Source organism: Halictus rubicundus, chromosome 8, assembly GCF_050948215.1.
Source record: "Halictus rubicundus isolate RS-2024b chromosome 8, iyHalRubi1_principal, whole genome shotgun sequence".
NCBI lineage: Eukaryota > Metazoa > Arthropoda > Insecta > Hymenoptera > Halictidae > Halictus > Halictus rubicundus.
Window position 1 is genome coordinate 2,135,433 of NC_135156.1, and position 15,525 is coordinate 2,150,957.

Here is a 15,525-nt window from a genome sequence, read left to right on the forward strand (position 1 = left end):
GATATCGTCCAATGAGCGGAGCCGCTAGAAGGTTGGTCGGGGTTAGGATCGTGTTGGAGGGTGACGAGGGCCGGTCGTCAGGCCAGCCCAATTACGATTGCAAATCTACGTTATCGACATCACTGTGTGCTTGTGCTTGCAGCGGCTTTTCTCGTTAGACCACTGACGAGATACTGTTAAAGACTGCCAGCCTTACGGGAGATTGTGTCATTTGAATAATACGGTGTTTTCTAACGCCCTCTAGGATATATTGTGGCTGGAGTAAGAAACAGAAGGCCATCGACAGGATTTCGTCAGTGCAGAAGGCCACTGCGGGAATTCTCATATCAATTATCATAAAATATCAAGGACAGAAATGCCTAGAAATATTCTAGGTACGTAAGAAAGTATTGAAGCATAAGTTTAGGAAAATCAATAATTCCTACTTCAGATTTCATGAGGTTCCTTTTATAATTTAAAAATATTTCATAAACGAGCATTATTTCGTTACACTTTTTTTATACATGATTGCTCCAAGAATCGATCTGTGGGAACAGAAATATGTTGAAAAGCAGAGTAACGTTTATTTGACATACTACATCAATTTTTTCAGAAGATTTTTTATCACGTCGTGTAGCAAACTAATTGTTCTAACTTCTAAAAAAAATCTAACAGGTATGGTCCAATATTAAAAAGGTTATCGTCTTTTTAAGATTGTCCGAATATTACTGCCAGTGACTTTAAGTAGAAAGGAAAGTAGAACCAAAATTAAAAGTCTGATCGTGAAGTACCGCAGAGAAAGGTACTTTCAGCTTGAATACGAATGTTGTTCATTTTAATCTAACAGAAAGAAAGCCAGGCCAGTGCAAGTTTCTACACGAAATAAAACTTCTCACTGAAAATAAGGATTCATGAAAATGTATATCGACATACACTGTGGAGCATAACTATAGCACCACTAAACTTTTCAAGAGTTTTGAACATTTATATAATGATTTCCAAATGTTAATAGCATTATGTGAAGGAGTTAATAAGAAATCTTATATATAATGGAAGGAAAGTGAAAAGATTATTTATTTAAAACAAAATATAACGGTAAAACGTATATTTGATTGTGATGCCACCTAGCGGCTCCACTCATTAAACGACACGCGACGGTGCGTACATACCAACATGGCAGCGCCCTTACTGGTCAAAAACGCTTGAAATCAGCCAACTATAAACACGCATAACTTTTGAACCAGTGAACTCCCAACGTTAAATTTTAATCATAACGTTAAGATTTTGGCATTTTCTCGTCGGATTATGTAAAAATGTCAAAAGATATGTAGTACCCTAAGTCAAAGTTTAACCCGATCATTGAAAAATTGTATATATTTAAAGTGTGATAATTTCGTAAAATAGGATCGTACGAGAATACGTTTGGATACATTTCAAAGTTAGAAACCTCTAATTTCCATCATTAATTTTATTCTAAGATTTTTCATGATGGAGCGGGCCAGAAACTGAAAATACGCTTTTTTTCGAAAATACTATACATTCAAACGTCTGTGGAAACTTTGAAATTTTTTTTCGTGAATGAAACCACCATAGATTTAAAGATTGAAGCTTCCTCTATACAATGATGTCTTTAAAATTCATATACGATTTTTGAAGTTGTTTTAGCGAGTTTTGAAACAGAGGTGTATTGCCAACTTTATAGCTGTATAAGTTACACCATGAGGGGTTTACACGACCGAACTTGTTTATCCTCTTTATTCCATAAAATAGTAAAAAAAAAAATGTGTACACCAATTTTTAAAAAGTCGTAAAGAAAAGGTTTCAAGCTTGAAAGCTATGGCAATTTCATTTACGAAAAATATTTTTGAAAATTTTTGGAGGCGTTTGAATTTGCAGCATTTTTTAAGAAAATGAGACTTTAGTTTCTGACCCGCTACACCATGTAAAAATATCTTAGAGGCAAGTGAACACTGCTTTGCGAAAGTAGGGGCTTCAAGATTTAAAATAAGTCCAGGCTTATAGTTGTACTATTTGCTATTACGAAATTATCACAATTTAGATATCGACAATTTTTCGTGAATCGAAGGTATAGTTTTTAACTGATTGTTGGATCCACTGTAGGTCGATTATATTTTTTATGGTGGCTGTTGAATATAGTTTCAAATGAAACGATGACGTTGGTTCGATGATATTGAATCAATTAGGTCGGTTGGATCGTTGGCGCCATAATATGAATGCGGCGCAATGTGAAGTTTGTTCGTGTAGAAGCGATGAGATGCCTTTATCGGTTTCCTTTGTAACCGCCGTTGAGTAACGATATGTAATTTGGTATTAAATATTGAGTTTGTGTTATACAAGTTTCTCCTATCTTCAATATTTACCTTCAGTTTACCCTGCAAAGCCCTGACAGTGGCTGTAGTGGAATTTTATTCTGTCGGTTTGTTCCGGTCGTTAGTATTACCGATCTCAACAGTAAAATTTACAATATTATCGTACATTCGGGCTTGGAGGACAAAATAAAATTTAAGTAAAAATTTTTCTGCCATATTTATGCGTATGATTAGGTATTCGCGAAGTGCTGCACTTAAAGCAAAACAAGCTACAAATACTATTTAAGTTAAGCTTCATCGCAGCAACCCAGAAATTTTTAACTTTTTTTATATAATCCTGTAGATTTTGACGAGAAATGCCAAAAATCCAAGTTTTAATGTTAGCAATTCACTGGTTCAAAAGTTATGGGTGTTCAAAGTTGAGCGATTTTAAGCGTTTTTGACGGGTAAGTAAGTCTGAGTCCCGGAAGTGAAGTTTAATCAAAATTTTAGTTTTGTCAGGTTTATTTGTCTTATGTTACGTGTTTCTAAATGTCCATGATTGAAAAGTCACTCAGTTAAGAGAATAATAAATAAATGAATAATGATGTTCCGAGAAAATTGTTTCACTTGTTCGATGTTGCTTCTGAATGTATGTACACACGTCCGTAACGATTAACCCTTAAGTGGTATCATACTACTACCTTCCTAAAATTCTGATAAATTTTATCAGATACCTTGAAGTGTACAGGGAGAGGTGGACATCGTGGTAGAATCGGTCAGGGGGTGATTCTACGTGTAAAAATAAATCGAAAAAAGGAATCAAATTTTTTTGTTTGACGCCTTGTTTCCGAGAAAATCGAAATTAAAGATCCGCCAGGATCGCGAGCTTTAGTATACGCTGGATTTAGAAATGGCCATGATCAGACGCGTCAAACGATTTCTATATAATAGCACGCGTATTCCCTGCACCTTCAAACTCGATTTTCTCGAAAACGAAGCTTCGGATAAAAACATGTTATACCAAAATTTTTTTTATTTTTTTATGCATTATCACTTCGTATCCGCTTGTACTATTTCCTGCCCACCCTGTATTGTGACGAAAGTTAGTGCACAGAAATTTTATTGGGATTATGGAAGACCTCAGTACACCATGTAAGGGTTAAGGGAAGTAAACAAATCAGACGTACCTCACGATTAAGTGGTTTAGCCAAGGTGATGACGCCAGTTCGTGGATTTACGACGAAATGGTCTGTCAGTTGTATACCATATTTCACTGGTGATCCTTCGGGATCGTGGCCCTTAAGGAAGAATACTTCTGTACCGACTTTGGTTGATTCCGATAGAGCTAAGCCCGTAGGGTATCCTCCACTTTCCAGGACTGGTGGCTCGTTTACATTGTTCGCGCCTGAAACAACAAACCATTCTGGTCTTCAGAAGCCGAAATCTCAAATACACATTATCCACGCTAAGTTGAGAGCAGGGTTCGAAAAAGTTCTAGAACTTTTTTGTCAGCTACATTGAAATTTATTACATGTGAAAAAAGTTCTCATATTATAATTTCCAATGAGAACAGATATAAAAGAATTCTTGAGATTAACATTTTTGGCTTGAATAGAATTTAGAAAATTTAAACAGAAAAGTTTTTCCACAACAGGAATTTGTAAGTAATATTACATAATATCGTTAAATATATCTAGCATATAATAATTCGGAGTTTTATTTATTTTATAAGGACATTTTTAATAGAAGTTTTCAGAACAATTCTTTCCATGGAACTTTCAATGTACTAATTCTGTAATATCTGTTCTATGAGAATATTTTTTGAAAAAATTTCCAAGAGATAACAATTCTTTTCGTAAAAATTCCACAGGAGCGTATAGTTTGTTGATCGAAACGTATAATTTCGAACAGATTTATTTTTAAAACGGAAAGTACCTGTTTATTTAGAGCCCTGGATGAAAGTGTTCTATAACAGCAAGTTCATTTACATTTTCGACATTGAGAACGTAAGATTAACTTTCTCTTAACCCCTTCGTTACCATGGACGAGATATCTCGCGACCCGGTACTGACCGATTAATGCGTTTGACGATAAATCTCCCTACCTAGCACCAATATTTTGACACTATAGACGAATATATTTTTAAATCATTCTACTCCTATGGCTAAAAGGAATAAATAAATGTAGTTTTTAATAATTTATTGAAATTAATTTTATTTACCTCCTACATGATATAACTCAAAACATGTTGTTACGCATAAAGCAGCATTACACATCTGACGAAAATACCGTGTTCGCTTACGTTCACCGTTTTCTTTGTATACGTCGCAGTATTGTTGCAAGAAAACATCGAGATTTCAATCGAAGTGGATGTTTTTCACTACACTTTCTTCCTGCTCATTATATACTATAAGCGGCATAAGAAAGTTAGATAGAAGATAGAAGATAAAAGAACATTGGAAACATACCCGTCTCGGGTAAGATGAGACAAAACACAAAATATTTCACCTATAACGTCAAAACACTGGTGCTAGGTGGCGAAATTCATCGTCGAAAGCGTTAATTGGCTAGTATCCGGTCGTGCGATATTTTGCCAAAAATGTTAATCGGCTAGTATCGGATCGCCAGATATCTTGTCAAAAGCATTAATTGGCTAGTATCGGGTCGCGAGATATCTCGTCCATGGTAACGAAAGGGTTGAATACAGGGTGTCTTGGTATTGATGGTACAACCGTGGAGGGGGTGATTCTACATGAGAAAATAAGTCGAAAATATAGAATAAAATTTTTTCAACCGAACCTTCGTTTCTGAGAAAAACAAGTTTGAAAGTGCAGCGAATGCGCATGTAATGCCGGATCCACACTGGTGTACGCGAACAGCTCGCGAGCTGTTTGCCGGCTGCAGTGTGCAGACATTAGCGAACATCAAAGGATCTGTTCGCGAGTTGAACGTCTATATGGATGCACATAGTTCGATTCTACAGGGTGTTTCGTTTATTTGAAAACAGAAGTTTCTCAGCTTATTAAGTTACCGAAATAAAGAAACATAAAATTTATATTTATATCCTGATCCGCCTGTTAAGGGCATGTTCTGGAATTAAATAACTTCGAAAGTATCAAACAGAACTCAACGAAATTATTACAGTCTCTAGTATTGCACAGTCTTAACTAAAGTAAATGAGACTCAAAACTTCAAAATAAATGACAAGAAGGTCGATCTCTGTTTACAGTTTACAGTGTGCAGCTGATAGCCGACAACCAGATACTACAATTGACTACTTAAGAAGCTACGAATTTTTGGTAGTCGCTTTGTCGCTTTCTTTTTATCTCAACACTATCTTCTTGTATTACTAAACATGCTGCTGATACAAGTAAAAAATTTTCTTCAGACATATTTTATAATTTTCGTGTGTGCACCGAGCAAAGTCTACAATGAACTGCCCGCAATCTCTAAGCGAATAAACAGCACTATAACAGTCCTACTCAATGTGAACCCGGCTAAATTCGATAAAAATCGTTTGACGCGTCTGATCATGACCAACGAATTCTACACTTCCTGCGTATACTAAAGCACGCAAACCCGTCGGATGTTTAATTCGATTTTCTGCAAAATAAAGCCTCAGAGGGAGAAATGTTATTCCTTTTTTTTCGACTTATTTTCTCATGTAAAATCACCTCCTCCACGGTTGTACCAGCAGTACCGGGACACCCTGTATATGTTCAGGGGTTAACGTTAAATGAAGTGTCGTCGTCTATTAAATGCAAGAAGAATAAACGAAATTAAATAGCACAAATGTTAATTCAGAAGCGATCGTCGTAGTCTAGTACGACGCGCAACGGTGCCCGTCGATTGAAAATTCATAAAAGCGTCGATGCGTCAAAGTACATCATTGACGTTAATTAAGGCGTCCCGCCTTTCCAGGACGTTGATCGTTTCACATCCGATCACAGATGATCTATCACATCGACTTCGGTGATTAACAGCGCGTAAAGCATAATGGATTATGATTGATTCATGCATGCCATCGACACCAATTTTTATGAGTCGGTACACACGGATATGTCGACAATCATTTTTGTTTGAGGAATTCTTATAAATATAAATGTTCAAGCGACACTGAATAATAGAATTAAAATTAGAACGATTTCCAATTTATTCTTTTCACAATCAAACCGGTGTGTAAACAAATATGTATATAGTTTCTTCCTGTGTATGATCTGAAATCTTTATTGCAGATATTCTAATGTCAGAATAATCAGGTTATTATAAAGCTATATATTATTTTTTAAGTGAAATGTGGCTGTACATTTTACAATAATTTGAATACGTTATTCTGACATTATACAATCGATAAATTACTTTTATTATGCCCGCTATAAAATAGAGTCGCATGACCGCACAACCGCTTTTGATTCCAAGACCATTTGATTAAGGTTGATCATTTAATTATGGTTTTATATTGGCTTTGTATTAAGTAACAAAGAATACGATATGAATGCAAAGTCAATTATTACTTACGGACGTGCCTATCGAATGCTAGAATTTCATTACTTTGTGCAGAATGTAGTTTACGTTTTATGAACACTATTGTTATTTGTACTCTGCATGATTTCTGAAGAAAATTGCAATTATTTTTGTACCCTATAAAATGTACTTAGTCGGCCAAATTCCGCTAACATGGCGCAAGATTAACGTAACACGACCGTGGTTGGTCTACCCATCTGTTTCTGCAACCAAGCGCAATATTGGCAGCAGATCCTGCTAGCAACAGATGTTTATCAGATGCCAACATCTAGCGACAATTTTAGTGACTCGCTAGTCAATCTGCAATTTCTACAATTTCAATTTCCACGATAGAGGGCGCGCATATACAATTATACATTTAAGTGAGCTGTAGGTTTCAAGAAGACTAAAAGCGAATATTTTAATTATAATACATATATTCTAGTAAAAATTGCTAAAAATTCGAATAAATACATTTCTACTTGTCCTATAAAGTAATGAAAAATAATCGCTTTTATTGCTCTGTAAACGACAGACATTAAATTTAAATCTATGGATGTAGATTCGAAATCAGCGCTTCAAAATCTCTAAAAACGACCTGTTACCTGTTATAAATAAAATGGGCGATGTGCACCTTATTAAACGCCATTCAAACAAAAAGTATACTGATTGTGAGTTTCAGCGAGAAATTAAAATTCATTCTTTAAATTTATTTGCAGGTCAGTATTAAACAGTTTTAACACTGTAATCTTAACACTTTAACGTTATGTTATTCAGTTCGACGAGGACTATAATAATAGCAAAACATAAATACCATAATCCACTTGAAAAATGTTGAGCAGTCCTACTTTTCACCGTAGCAATTACCCTCAACAATTTATTGTATACTAAAAGATTAGTCTCCTTGGACCATCTAATTAAACAAAAAAAAAAAAAAAGAACAAAGTCGATATCTTTGTTAGATCAAAGAAAATAGTTTGTAACGATTTATTTGGAACGTCCTATATAATAATACTATGTACTTGAGGTTCCATGTTTTGAGCATAACATTCTATCTTTTGAACGTTTTAAATTGTTCGAGTAATTATGAATCGAATCATGATTAGGCACATGTTACATTCCATATTTTTTCATAATTTGTAATTATAGTGATAAATGGATTTTATGAATTTATGAAAAAATGGGTAGCATTGCCTACAGTTGAAACAGTAGGAAAATGAAAAGAATTTAAGAACATCTATGTACACACTATTCTCATCTTATTAAAATTATTAAGGAAAGAAAAACATTTTCATTTGACACCTGTCTATCTACTTATAATAAAGTGTCTGTAACCTATCTTTGTATATATTTTTCTTCCTTTACAGAACTGATTCCCCTACTTTGTGGGGGACAATCTAGATCAGTTTGTGCAGAGCGTACTTTCAGAGATTATACTATATGGTAGGAATGCAGACGTTTGTGACAAATGTACATCTGCGTCCGCGGGAAGTCGTCGTACTGTTATTGTCAGCTAAGACCGTTGATATTGAAAAATCTTAAACTGTGTTGCGTTAAATCCTATTGCGAGGTTATCGAAGTCTTTTCTAAATCACAGTTTATCGTTCGGTATATGGCGTAAGACGAAATTCTGACGGATGTCGTTATACCGTGCACGAAACACAATTGCCAAGTTTCTTGCACTTCCGTTCTCCAATCTTTCTCTACATTTCCAGAAGCAGCTTTCTTTATAACATTGTTACAAAGGGGTCAAACTCGGAAAAAAGATGGACGGAAGGAAAGAAAGTTTCGGTCTCGCACGTACCTTCTTTCGAGCCGCTAATTTGTTGGGAATGAGGCAGCACTGTAAGTCTGAAAAGTCATAAAACTATTAGGAAGTTGGCAAAGTAGCTTCGTCATAGCGGTCTCGCCAGAACTTTTGAAAGCTGGCCAACCCGAACCAAACCTAATAAATACATCAAGCTTTAATGTCAAGGACGGTTGATTTCCCGAGTACATACTATCTCGTGGAATTCTTAGCAACGTTGCCTTTCTTGTTCAGACTTCTGTAGCCGAGAATCCATAAAAACCATAAAACAACCAGAAACTGCTACTTTACAACGAGCATGTGTGCTTTTCCGCATATGCTTCCGGTCGTTGTTGAACAATGTTGCAAGCGAACAAACTATAATCGTGAAAGCGTAACGCGCCTTTTGGATTCTTTCTCTCCCCAACTGTTGTAGATTCGTGCCTGTTATCTGGAATTTTTCTCAGCGTCTACCACAGAACTGCGCAACTGTGCGACTCGATCATACTGTTCTCTAGAGAGTAATATATTCACGGGGTTTCTGCTTTTTATCCTTGTTGGTAATTAAGATTTTGTATTCCTTATTGCGTGTTATCTTTTGTTCCATTATCACTGAGTTCTACTGCCACTTAAGCGTAACAACAGTAATGAAATATATGTAAAAGCGGAATGATTAAATCGTATAGATAATCATTATTTATAGTAATATACAGGGTTACTTTATCTTTATTCGTGTCATTCAATAAGGCCCCTCAAGAAAGCCCTCTGTGTCAATTTTTAAGTCAGCACCCCGACCACAAGAGTAGTTGGAGAGTGAGTAGTTACGGTTTAATGAATTGTAAACCATTTATTCAGTTCTGCTTAACAACAAAATCATGAACATTCTACCTGATAGCTCATACGACTGTGAATTTTTTCCAAACTTTTGGCTGCAAACTCGATTTTCTTCAGATTTCAAAAATTTTAAATTGCTGATTTTATGTTGAAATTATCATATGACTAAGTTTATATTATTACGGTAATTATTTATAAGGGGGGCCACCTCTTCGATTTCAATGACTTTGAAATATGTTGTCAAGGTCATCATTCCGAACAACTTTTTCCTACACATGTTACCGCCGCTCAACGTAGTTTCCGAGATATTTGGAAAAAACTGTTACGTCTGGGTTAGGTCTGGCTTAGATTTCTTGGGAGGGGATGCAGGGAGGGGGGGGGTGAAGCCCCTCTCTCGCCACGAAGGACAAATTCGGATATTGGGGAAAGGCGGAGCTTGCTGTAATCATCCTAACAGTTTTTTTGCGAATATCTAAAAAACTAAGGCTGAGCAGCGTTAAATGTATAGGTGAAAGTTGTTCAGAATAATGATGTTAACAACATATTTCAAGATCATTGAAATCAGAGAGGTCACATTTAATTAATGCGTACTATTATTCTACAATATTCAGCAGTAACGTTTCCCATCCACGAATTTTATGAAAAGTAGTTTTTACAGGGCATGGGTTTTTCTAATAAATTTTAAGATTTTAGTTCCATGACTAAAATTGTAAGGATTTACAAAACGAAAAATGTTACCACAGTTAGTGGAAATACACGACCGTTCGACAAGTATATCCTAACAACATCCGAAAGTTTTTCTTGGAACACTCAACATCTTATAAAAATATTCTGAATTTTTAATATACAATCAAGAACGTTTGTAATTCTAGAAATAATCTTTGACATGATATTTCGCTTTCACGGAATGCCTATTAAAATTTCATGCGGAACACAGAATAGATACCGCAACGAATAGCTTAAAAACCCGACACAGCCGCCTCACCATCTTTCTCTCATTCGCTACTGCTTCCATAATTGATATCCGAAGAAGAAGCCCACGAACCAAATGGAATTATTGATGCCCCGCTATTGCCGTTGCTGTGTTTCCTATACATATAGAACTAAACTAAGAAATATGAAATCCCAAAAATGAAGAAATCGATGAAGCCGATAATATTTATGGTTTTCATTGAGAAAGTAACGGAATTGATAATAAGTCGATCCATTTTTTATTTTTTCAATCTGATATGATACGACTTGTATCCACTTGAAAAGGTTGCTATAGCAGGCAAAAAACACGCACGGACAATAGCAGTTCGAAGTTTCGACTTGTAGGTATGTACTTACTTGCTTATTCGTAAACTTTACCCCCTTTAAAGGGAAAGGGGGGTGCCACTTCACGCTTATGTAATTAGAAAGGTCCTTCAGATCCATGCAATTTAAGATCAAGAACTTTAATAGTTTTTGAGATATTGAGCTGTTAAGAGTTATGTGGGCCACCCTGTATATATATGTCGGAGGCTGGGCGGACTCTTCCGTCCTCGGACCCGCCGGAGATTGTCCAGCGTCGTTCTCCATCGATTCGACCCTTTTGCGCTTACGCGATTGTCGTATGGACTCTGCGTACACGCTATGCCCGATCTCGTGGTGCAACGAGAGACACGTCAACGAGCACACGGGCCTCACAGAATGTTCGCGTACGTCTTTACGTTTTCTACCCACGAAAAATGACTTTTCTCAAAGCTGGTGTTCCGCCTACCGTTGCCCAAACTATTCTGCCGCCCGTGGTCACGTTCAACAGGGTCCCAGCCCATCATTCCAGGCACCCTGTCTCGCATCTCCCTTTGCCCCGCGCGCGAAGAGGGGTAGCGCGGGTACGCAGGGACTGTTTTATTGCCCCTTCGCAGGGCAATTGTCAGGGTACGGTAAATCGTTATTTTACGATTAAACTAAATCCTATACGTGTTACGCGTTGTTGCCGACGGGGTGCATCGCTGCCATCACGCCCCGACATATATATAAAGGGTGAATGTTCCAGTCATAAATGATGAGTTATATGATTTTCATTATGATTATTATTAGTAATCATTAATGGAAGGTATGATTTATTATTGATGGGATGGAATGTGTTTCATTGCACAGAAAAAACTGAGAGCAAATATGAAACAGCATATGTAATCAGGATATGTCAAAGAAGGTAACATGGTCATATAATGCAGTACAAATTAAATAGATGTTTAGGTTTTGACAAAATGAGGACAAGACGGCTAGGACAATTTCCAAACATCATCCATTGTCAATTGCCAGTTCTGCCGTAAGTTTGAAAAGACCAATCGCAATCGATCGCGTCAAAGACAAGAACGTAGTCTTGACAACGTGTTAGAAATTAATATCTTTGAAAACAGCCTTTTTCGACAAGTGTTAAAGTAAGAAATAAGCTATATTTAAAATGCTATGAGAGAAAATTTTCAAGTGATAATAACATCGTGGAATAAAATTGGAATACTTAAAAAAATATAGAGACATGCAGAGAAACTTTTGACTACTTCGATCTGACAAAGACAAAGTCTGGTTTTGTTTACATAAGTAGTCGTATACAGAAACAAGCAATCAGCCGTTTCTAACTCGAAATCTGAGGGGGCGGTTTTACGAGCGACTGAAGCGGCTGATAATAACAGAGTTGCCCTATAAGCGTGTACGTGATTTATGTAAAGAGAGGATCATAAACGATAAGCGGGGCAATAAAAACGGGTTTGCGCCGTGAAAAGTCCACCCTATAGTCCGTATCGCACTCGCGAGCGAACGTTATTGTGGTGATACCGGAAACAGAGGGTGTAACCAATCAGACTTGATTTCCTCGTGGCTAATTATTCACTATTACGTTTCAATTAATACAATTTTTTCATGCTTCTGCTACTAGTACTTGCACAGAGCACCACGGTTGTGCGAACACGTATACAGAATGAATTTATTTTGTAATCTGTATATTGCAGATCTTTATGCAATATAACAAGTGTTTCTGCACTGATTGCGAGCAGCAAAGAATAAATGGAAATGTATTTCCCCCCTTAACAGTCGTGATACATGAAAAATAATGGGACAGTGATCTCTAATTACCCTCATGTATGTACCGTTTCTTTGATCTATTCATTTTCTTTTTATAAATGCATTAAACTCGGAGTCTAGTGACAAAACAGAAACTGATTACAGGTATAGAAATAAGATGAAAACGTAATATACGATTTATTCGTTTTATTAGCTTGACATTGATGTATATAATAATTGGGTATTTATTTAATAGGGAATTCCTCGCAGATTTCAATGACCTTGAAATATGTTGTTGGGGACATAATTCTGAACAACTTTTTCCTATATATGATACCACCGGATGAGCTTCGTTTCCGAGATATTTGAAAAAAAATTGTTGCTACTGCACGGAGTCCGTTTTATAACCTACAACACAACATACATACCTCTCATATACTTTACATTATTCTCTTTCTTGTCATCACAAGTCACGGTCTTGTACCAATTGTTGTTTCTACGCGATGATGTGGGATGGGAAGATAAGAAATACAATATTGTAGGAATCTTGGGAAATGGGGAGATTAATCTCTTCGAAACACGTTACTGAATACTAATATATTCAAAAGAATACATTACAGTAGCAACATTATCACCTACATTTAACTAGTTACGCACCCTTAATAGTTTCTCATTATTGCCGTGGGAAGCAGTGGTGAGATATTGTGCGGGTTTTTTGCGTATGCGCGTCCAGTGCAGTAACGTATTTATATTGTAGCGAAAGGCGAAAAGAATCAAATAAGGCACCCCATTTTAGCCAAACTTTTACTTTACCGACGTTAAAATCGTCGCGCATGCGCGAAAAAACCCGCACAATATCTCATCACTGGTGGGAACACGCATTCTTCGCAGCCATACGTATTCTGTATACCTCATAAGAAGTCACTTGGCAGGAATTCGGCAGAAATGCGGCTGTAAGCCGTCCGATTGTCTAAAGGGAAAATTTAGTTATTTAATTTAAATTTAGTAAATCATCCGGCGGTAACATACAGGAAAAAGTTGTTCAGAATGATGACCTTAATAACATATTTCAAGGTCATTGAAGTCGGTGAGGAATCCCCTATTGTAAATAATTATCAATAATTTATTGCTGCTATTCGTTTGAAGACATTTTGGCTTTGTAATTGGAAAAGTGTAATAGGAATGAGTTAAGCACGTATAGCAAGAATGTATTAAACTGTATGTGTGTGCGCGCGTCCATGTGTATGTATGGAGCAAAAATACGAATGACGAACCAAAAGCATGAACCAATCTATTATTCTCCTTTTATTATTAGGATTTAGGATTAAGATTTAGTTTAAACTTCGCGAGTCGATGATTATTATGTATTAGGCTATTGCATATTAAATGTCCAAGTTGTAACAGTAACGTCACACAAACAACTTTTCCCTAAATAAATCTTATTCGCTAAAGCAAGCATCATTGTAATCAATATATTCTGTCAACGAATTACCAGTTTCTTGATTATATTACGGGAAAAATGAACATTTTTTTCTATCGTTACGTTCTTCATTTGCAAGACTGTTATATCGAGTTTTTAATTTTCTTTTACCATTGATGAAAAGTGCGTTCATTTACCATCAGATTTCTTTAAAACATTGCATAATGCTTCCGTAAATATGTTTATATTTCCATTATATAAAAACCATACACGACAATCACATTGAGTGACATTAAAATAAATTTTATTTGAAAGTAAAATAGCAATGTCTAAATAAAAACTGTAGATAGGACTTGGAAGATCGGCTTTGTACCTTAAAATGTTATACATACAATAATAAACCTGTGGGTTATAACAGTATTTCTTGATGAAAATGCTTCCTATCATTCGTATTTGAAAATATGCACAACTTAATAATTATTATAGAAAACAAATAGTGTTAAATCATTTTTTTAATATAGAAATAATAACGTTTACGAGCATGCACTATGAATTTTCGAAAATAATTTTCACTTGTAAAACTCAGTGAAATGCATATTCGATTTGGACGTTTTCTTTATTTCTTTAGAAAGAGTTATACCGCAAATTACGGTCTTCATTTTATAGACTCCGTTCTACCGTATTTCCTCACTGGCACCGTTCGCTGTAGAAACTTTAATACTTGATGGTATGTAATGTCAGAGGTTTTTCATTTGCCATTAAAGTAACTCATTTCGAGGTTCCGAGTCAAAGGGAATATTCATTTTCTTGCGCCTCAATCTGTTTCACAAGGATGCAATATTCTCGTCCTGTTTTGCGTCCCATGGACATCGCCTCCTTTACTTGCAGTTTCCTTATTTACTGAAGCTTACGTCAATTTAAACATACCCATTAGTTACTCGGTTTCGGTAACGCTGAACAAGATAAACGTGCAACTTCAAATCACACGATATGTTTTAAAAGTAGATTATCATTCTACTATCTCTTTTCAGTTGCTAAATTACTTCAGATTTTTTAAATCATGACAAAACTTTCTATCATTAAACTTTGATGTTATTATAACTTCGAAATATAGTGAATTTTATGTATTAACCATACAGTAAGACAATAGGTTTGTTGTTAAGTGAAGTAAGGCACGAATCTCATAATACTGGTCACATTTCAAATTCGCGTACATACAGTCTAATTTCTTTTATTATTGTTAGATCGTAGATCTTTAAGCAACATAAAAATTTTCTGTATCAATTGCATGAAACGAGAAACAAATAGGAATTTATTTCTATATTCGCTAATTTTTATAAGTTGAAAATAATATATCCATGTCCTTAAGTTGTTTTAATTTTTAAACTTTTCTAAATTTTGTTTACACATTTTTGTTATAAAAGCAGAGAATCCGTAATGTACATGTTACGATATAATCCAAATTTTTGTTGATGTACATATACAATCTTCCATTTCAATAAAAATCATTTTCATTGAAGATAATATTACTGTAAACGTAATTTATCTTACGGCTATACTTATTCAAGTATTTATACTTGTTAGTGTGTGGCTGAAAGTCTTTCTTAATTTCCTTTTTTTTCGATAAATAGGGTCCTATAGAAGGGGTGCCCAACAAGATTTGT

The 15,525-nt window shown here is 35.6% G+C and overlaps 1 protein-coding gene across 1 annotated transcript in view; it reads right to left on the reverse strand.

Moving 5' to 3' along the window:
* The window catches only part of Cad87a (cadherin 87A), a 639,019-nt gene that overhangs the window by 98,490 nt on the left and 525,004 nt on the right, over nt 1-15,525 (reverse strand). Inside the window, exon 4 of the mRNA XM_076791575.1 lies at nt 3,479-3,696. Within this exon, the coding sequence (XP_076647690.1) occupies nt 3,479-3,696 (218 nt within the window). The remainder of the gene's footprint in view (nt 1-3,478; nt 3,697-15,525) is intronic.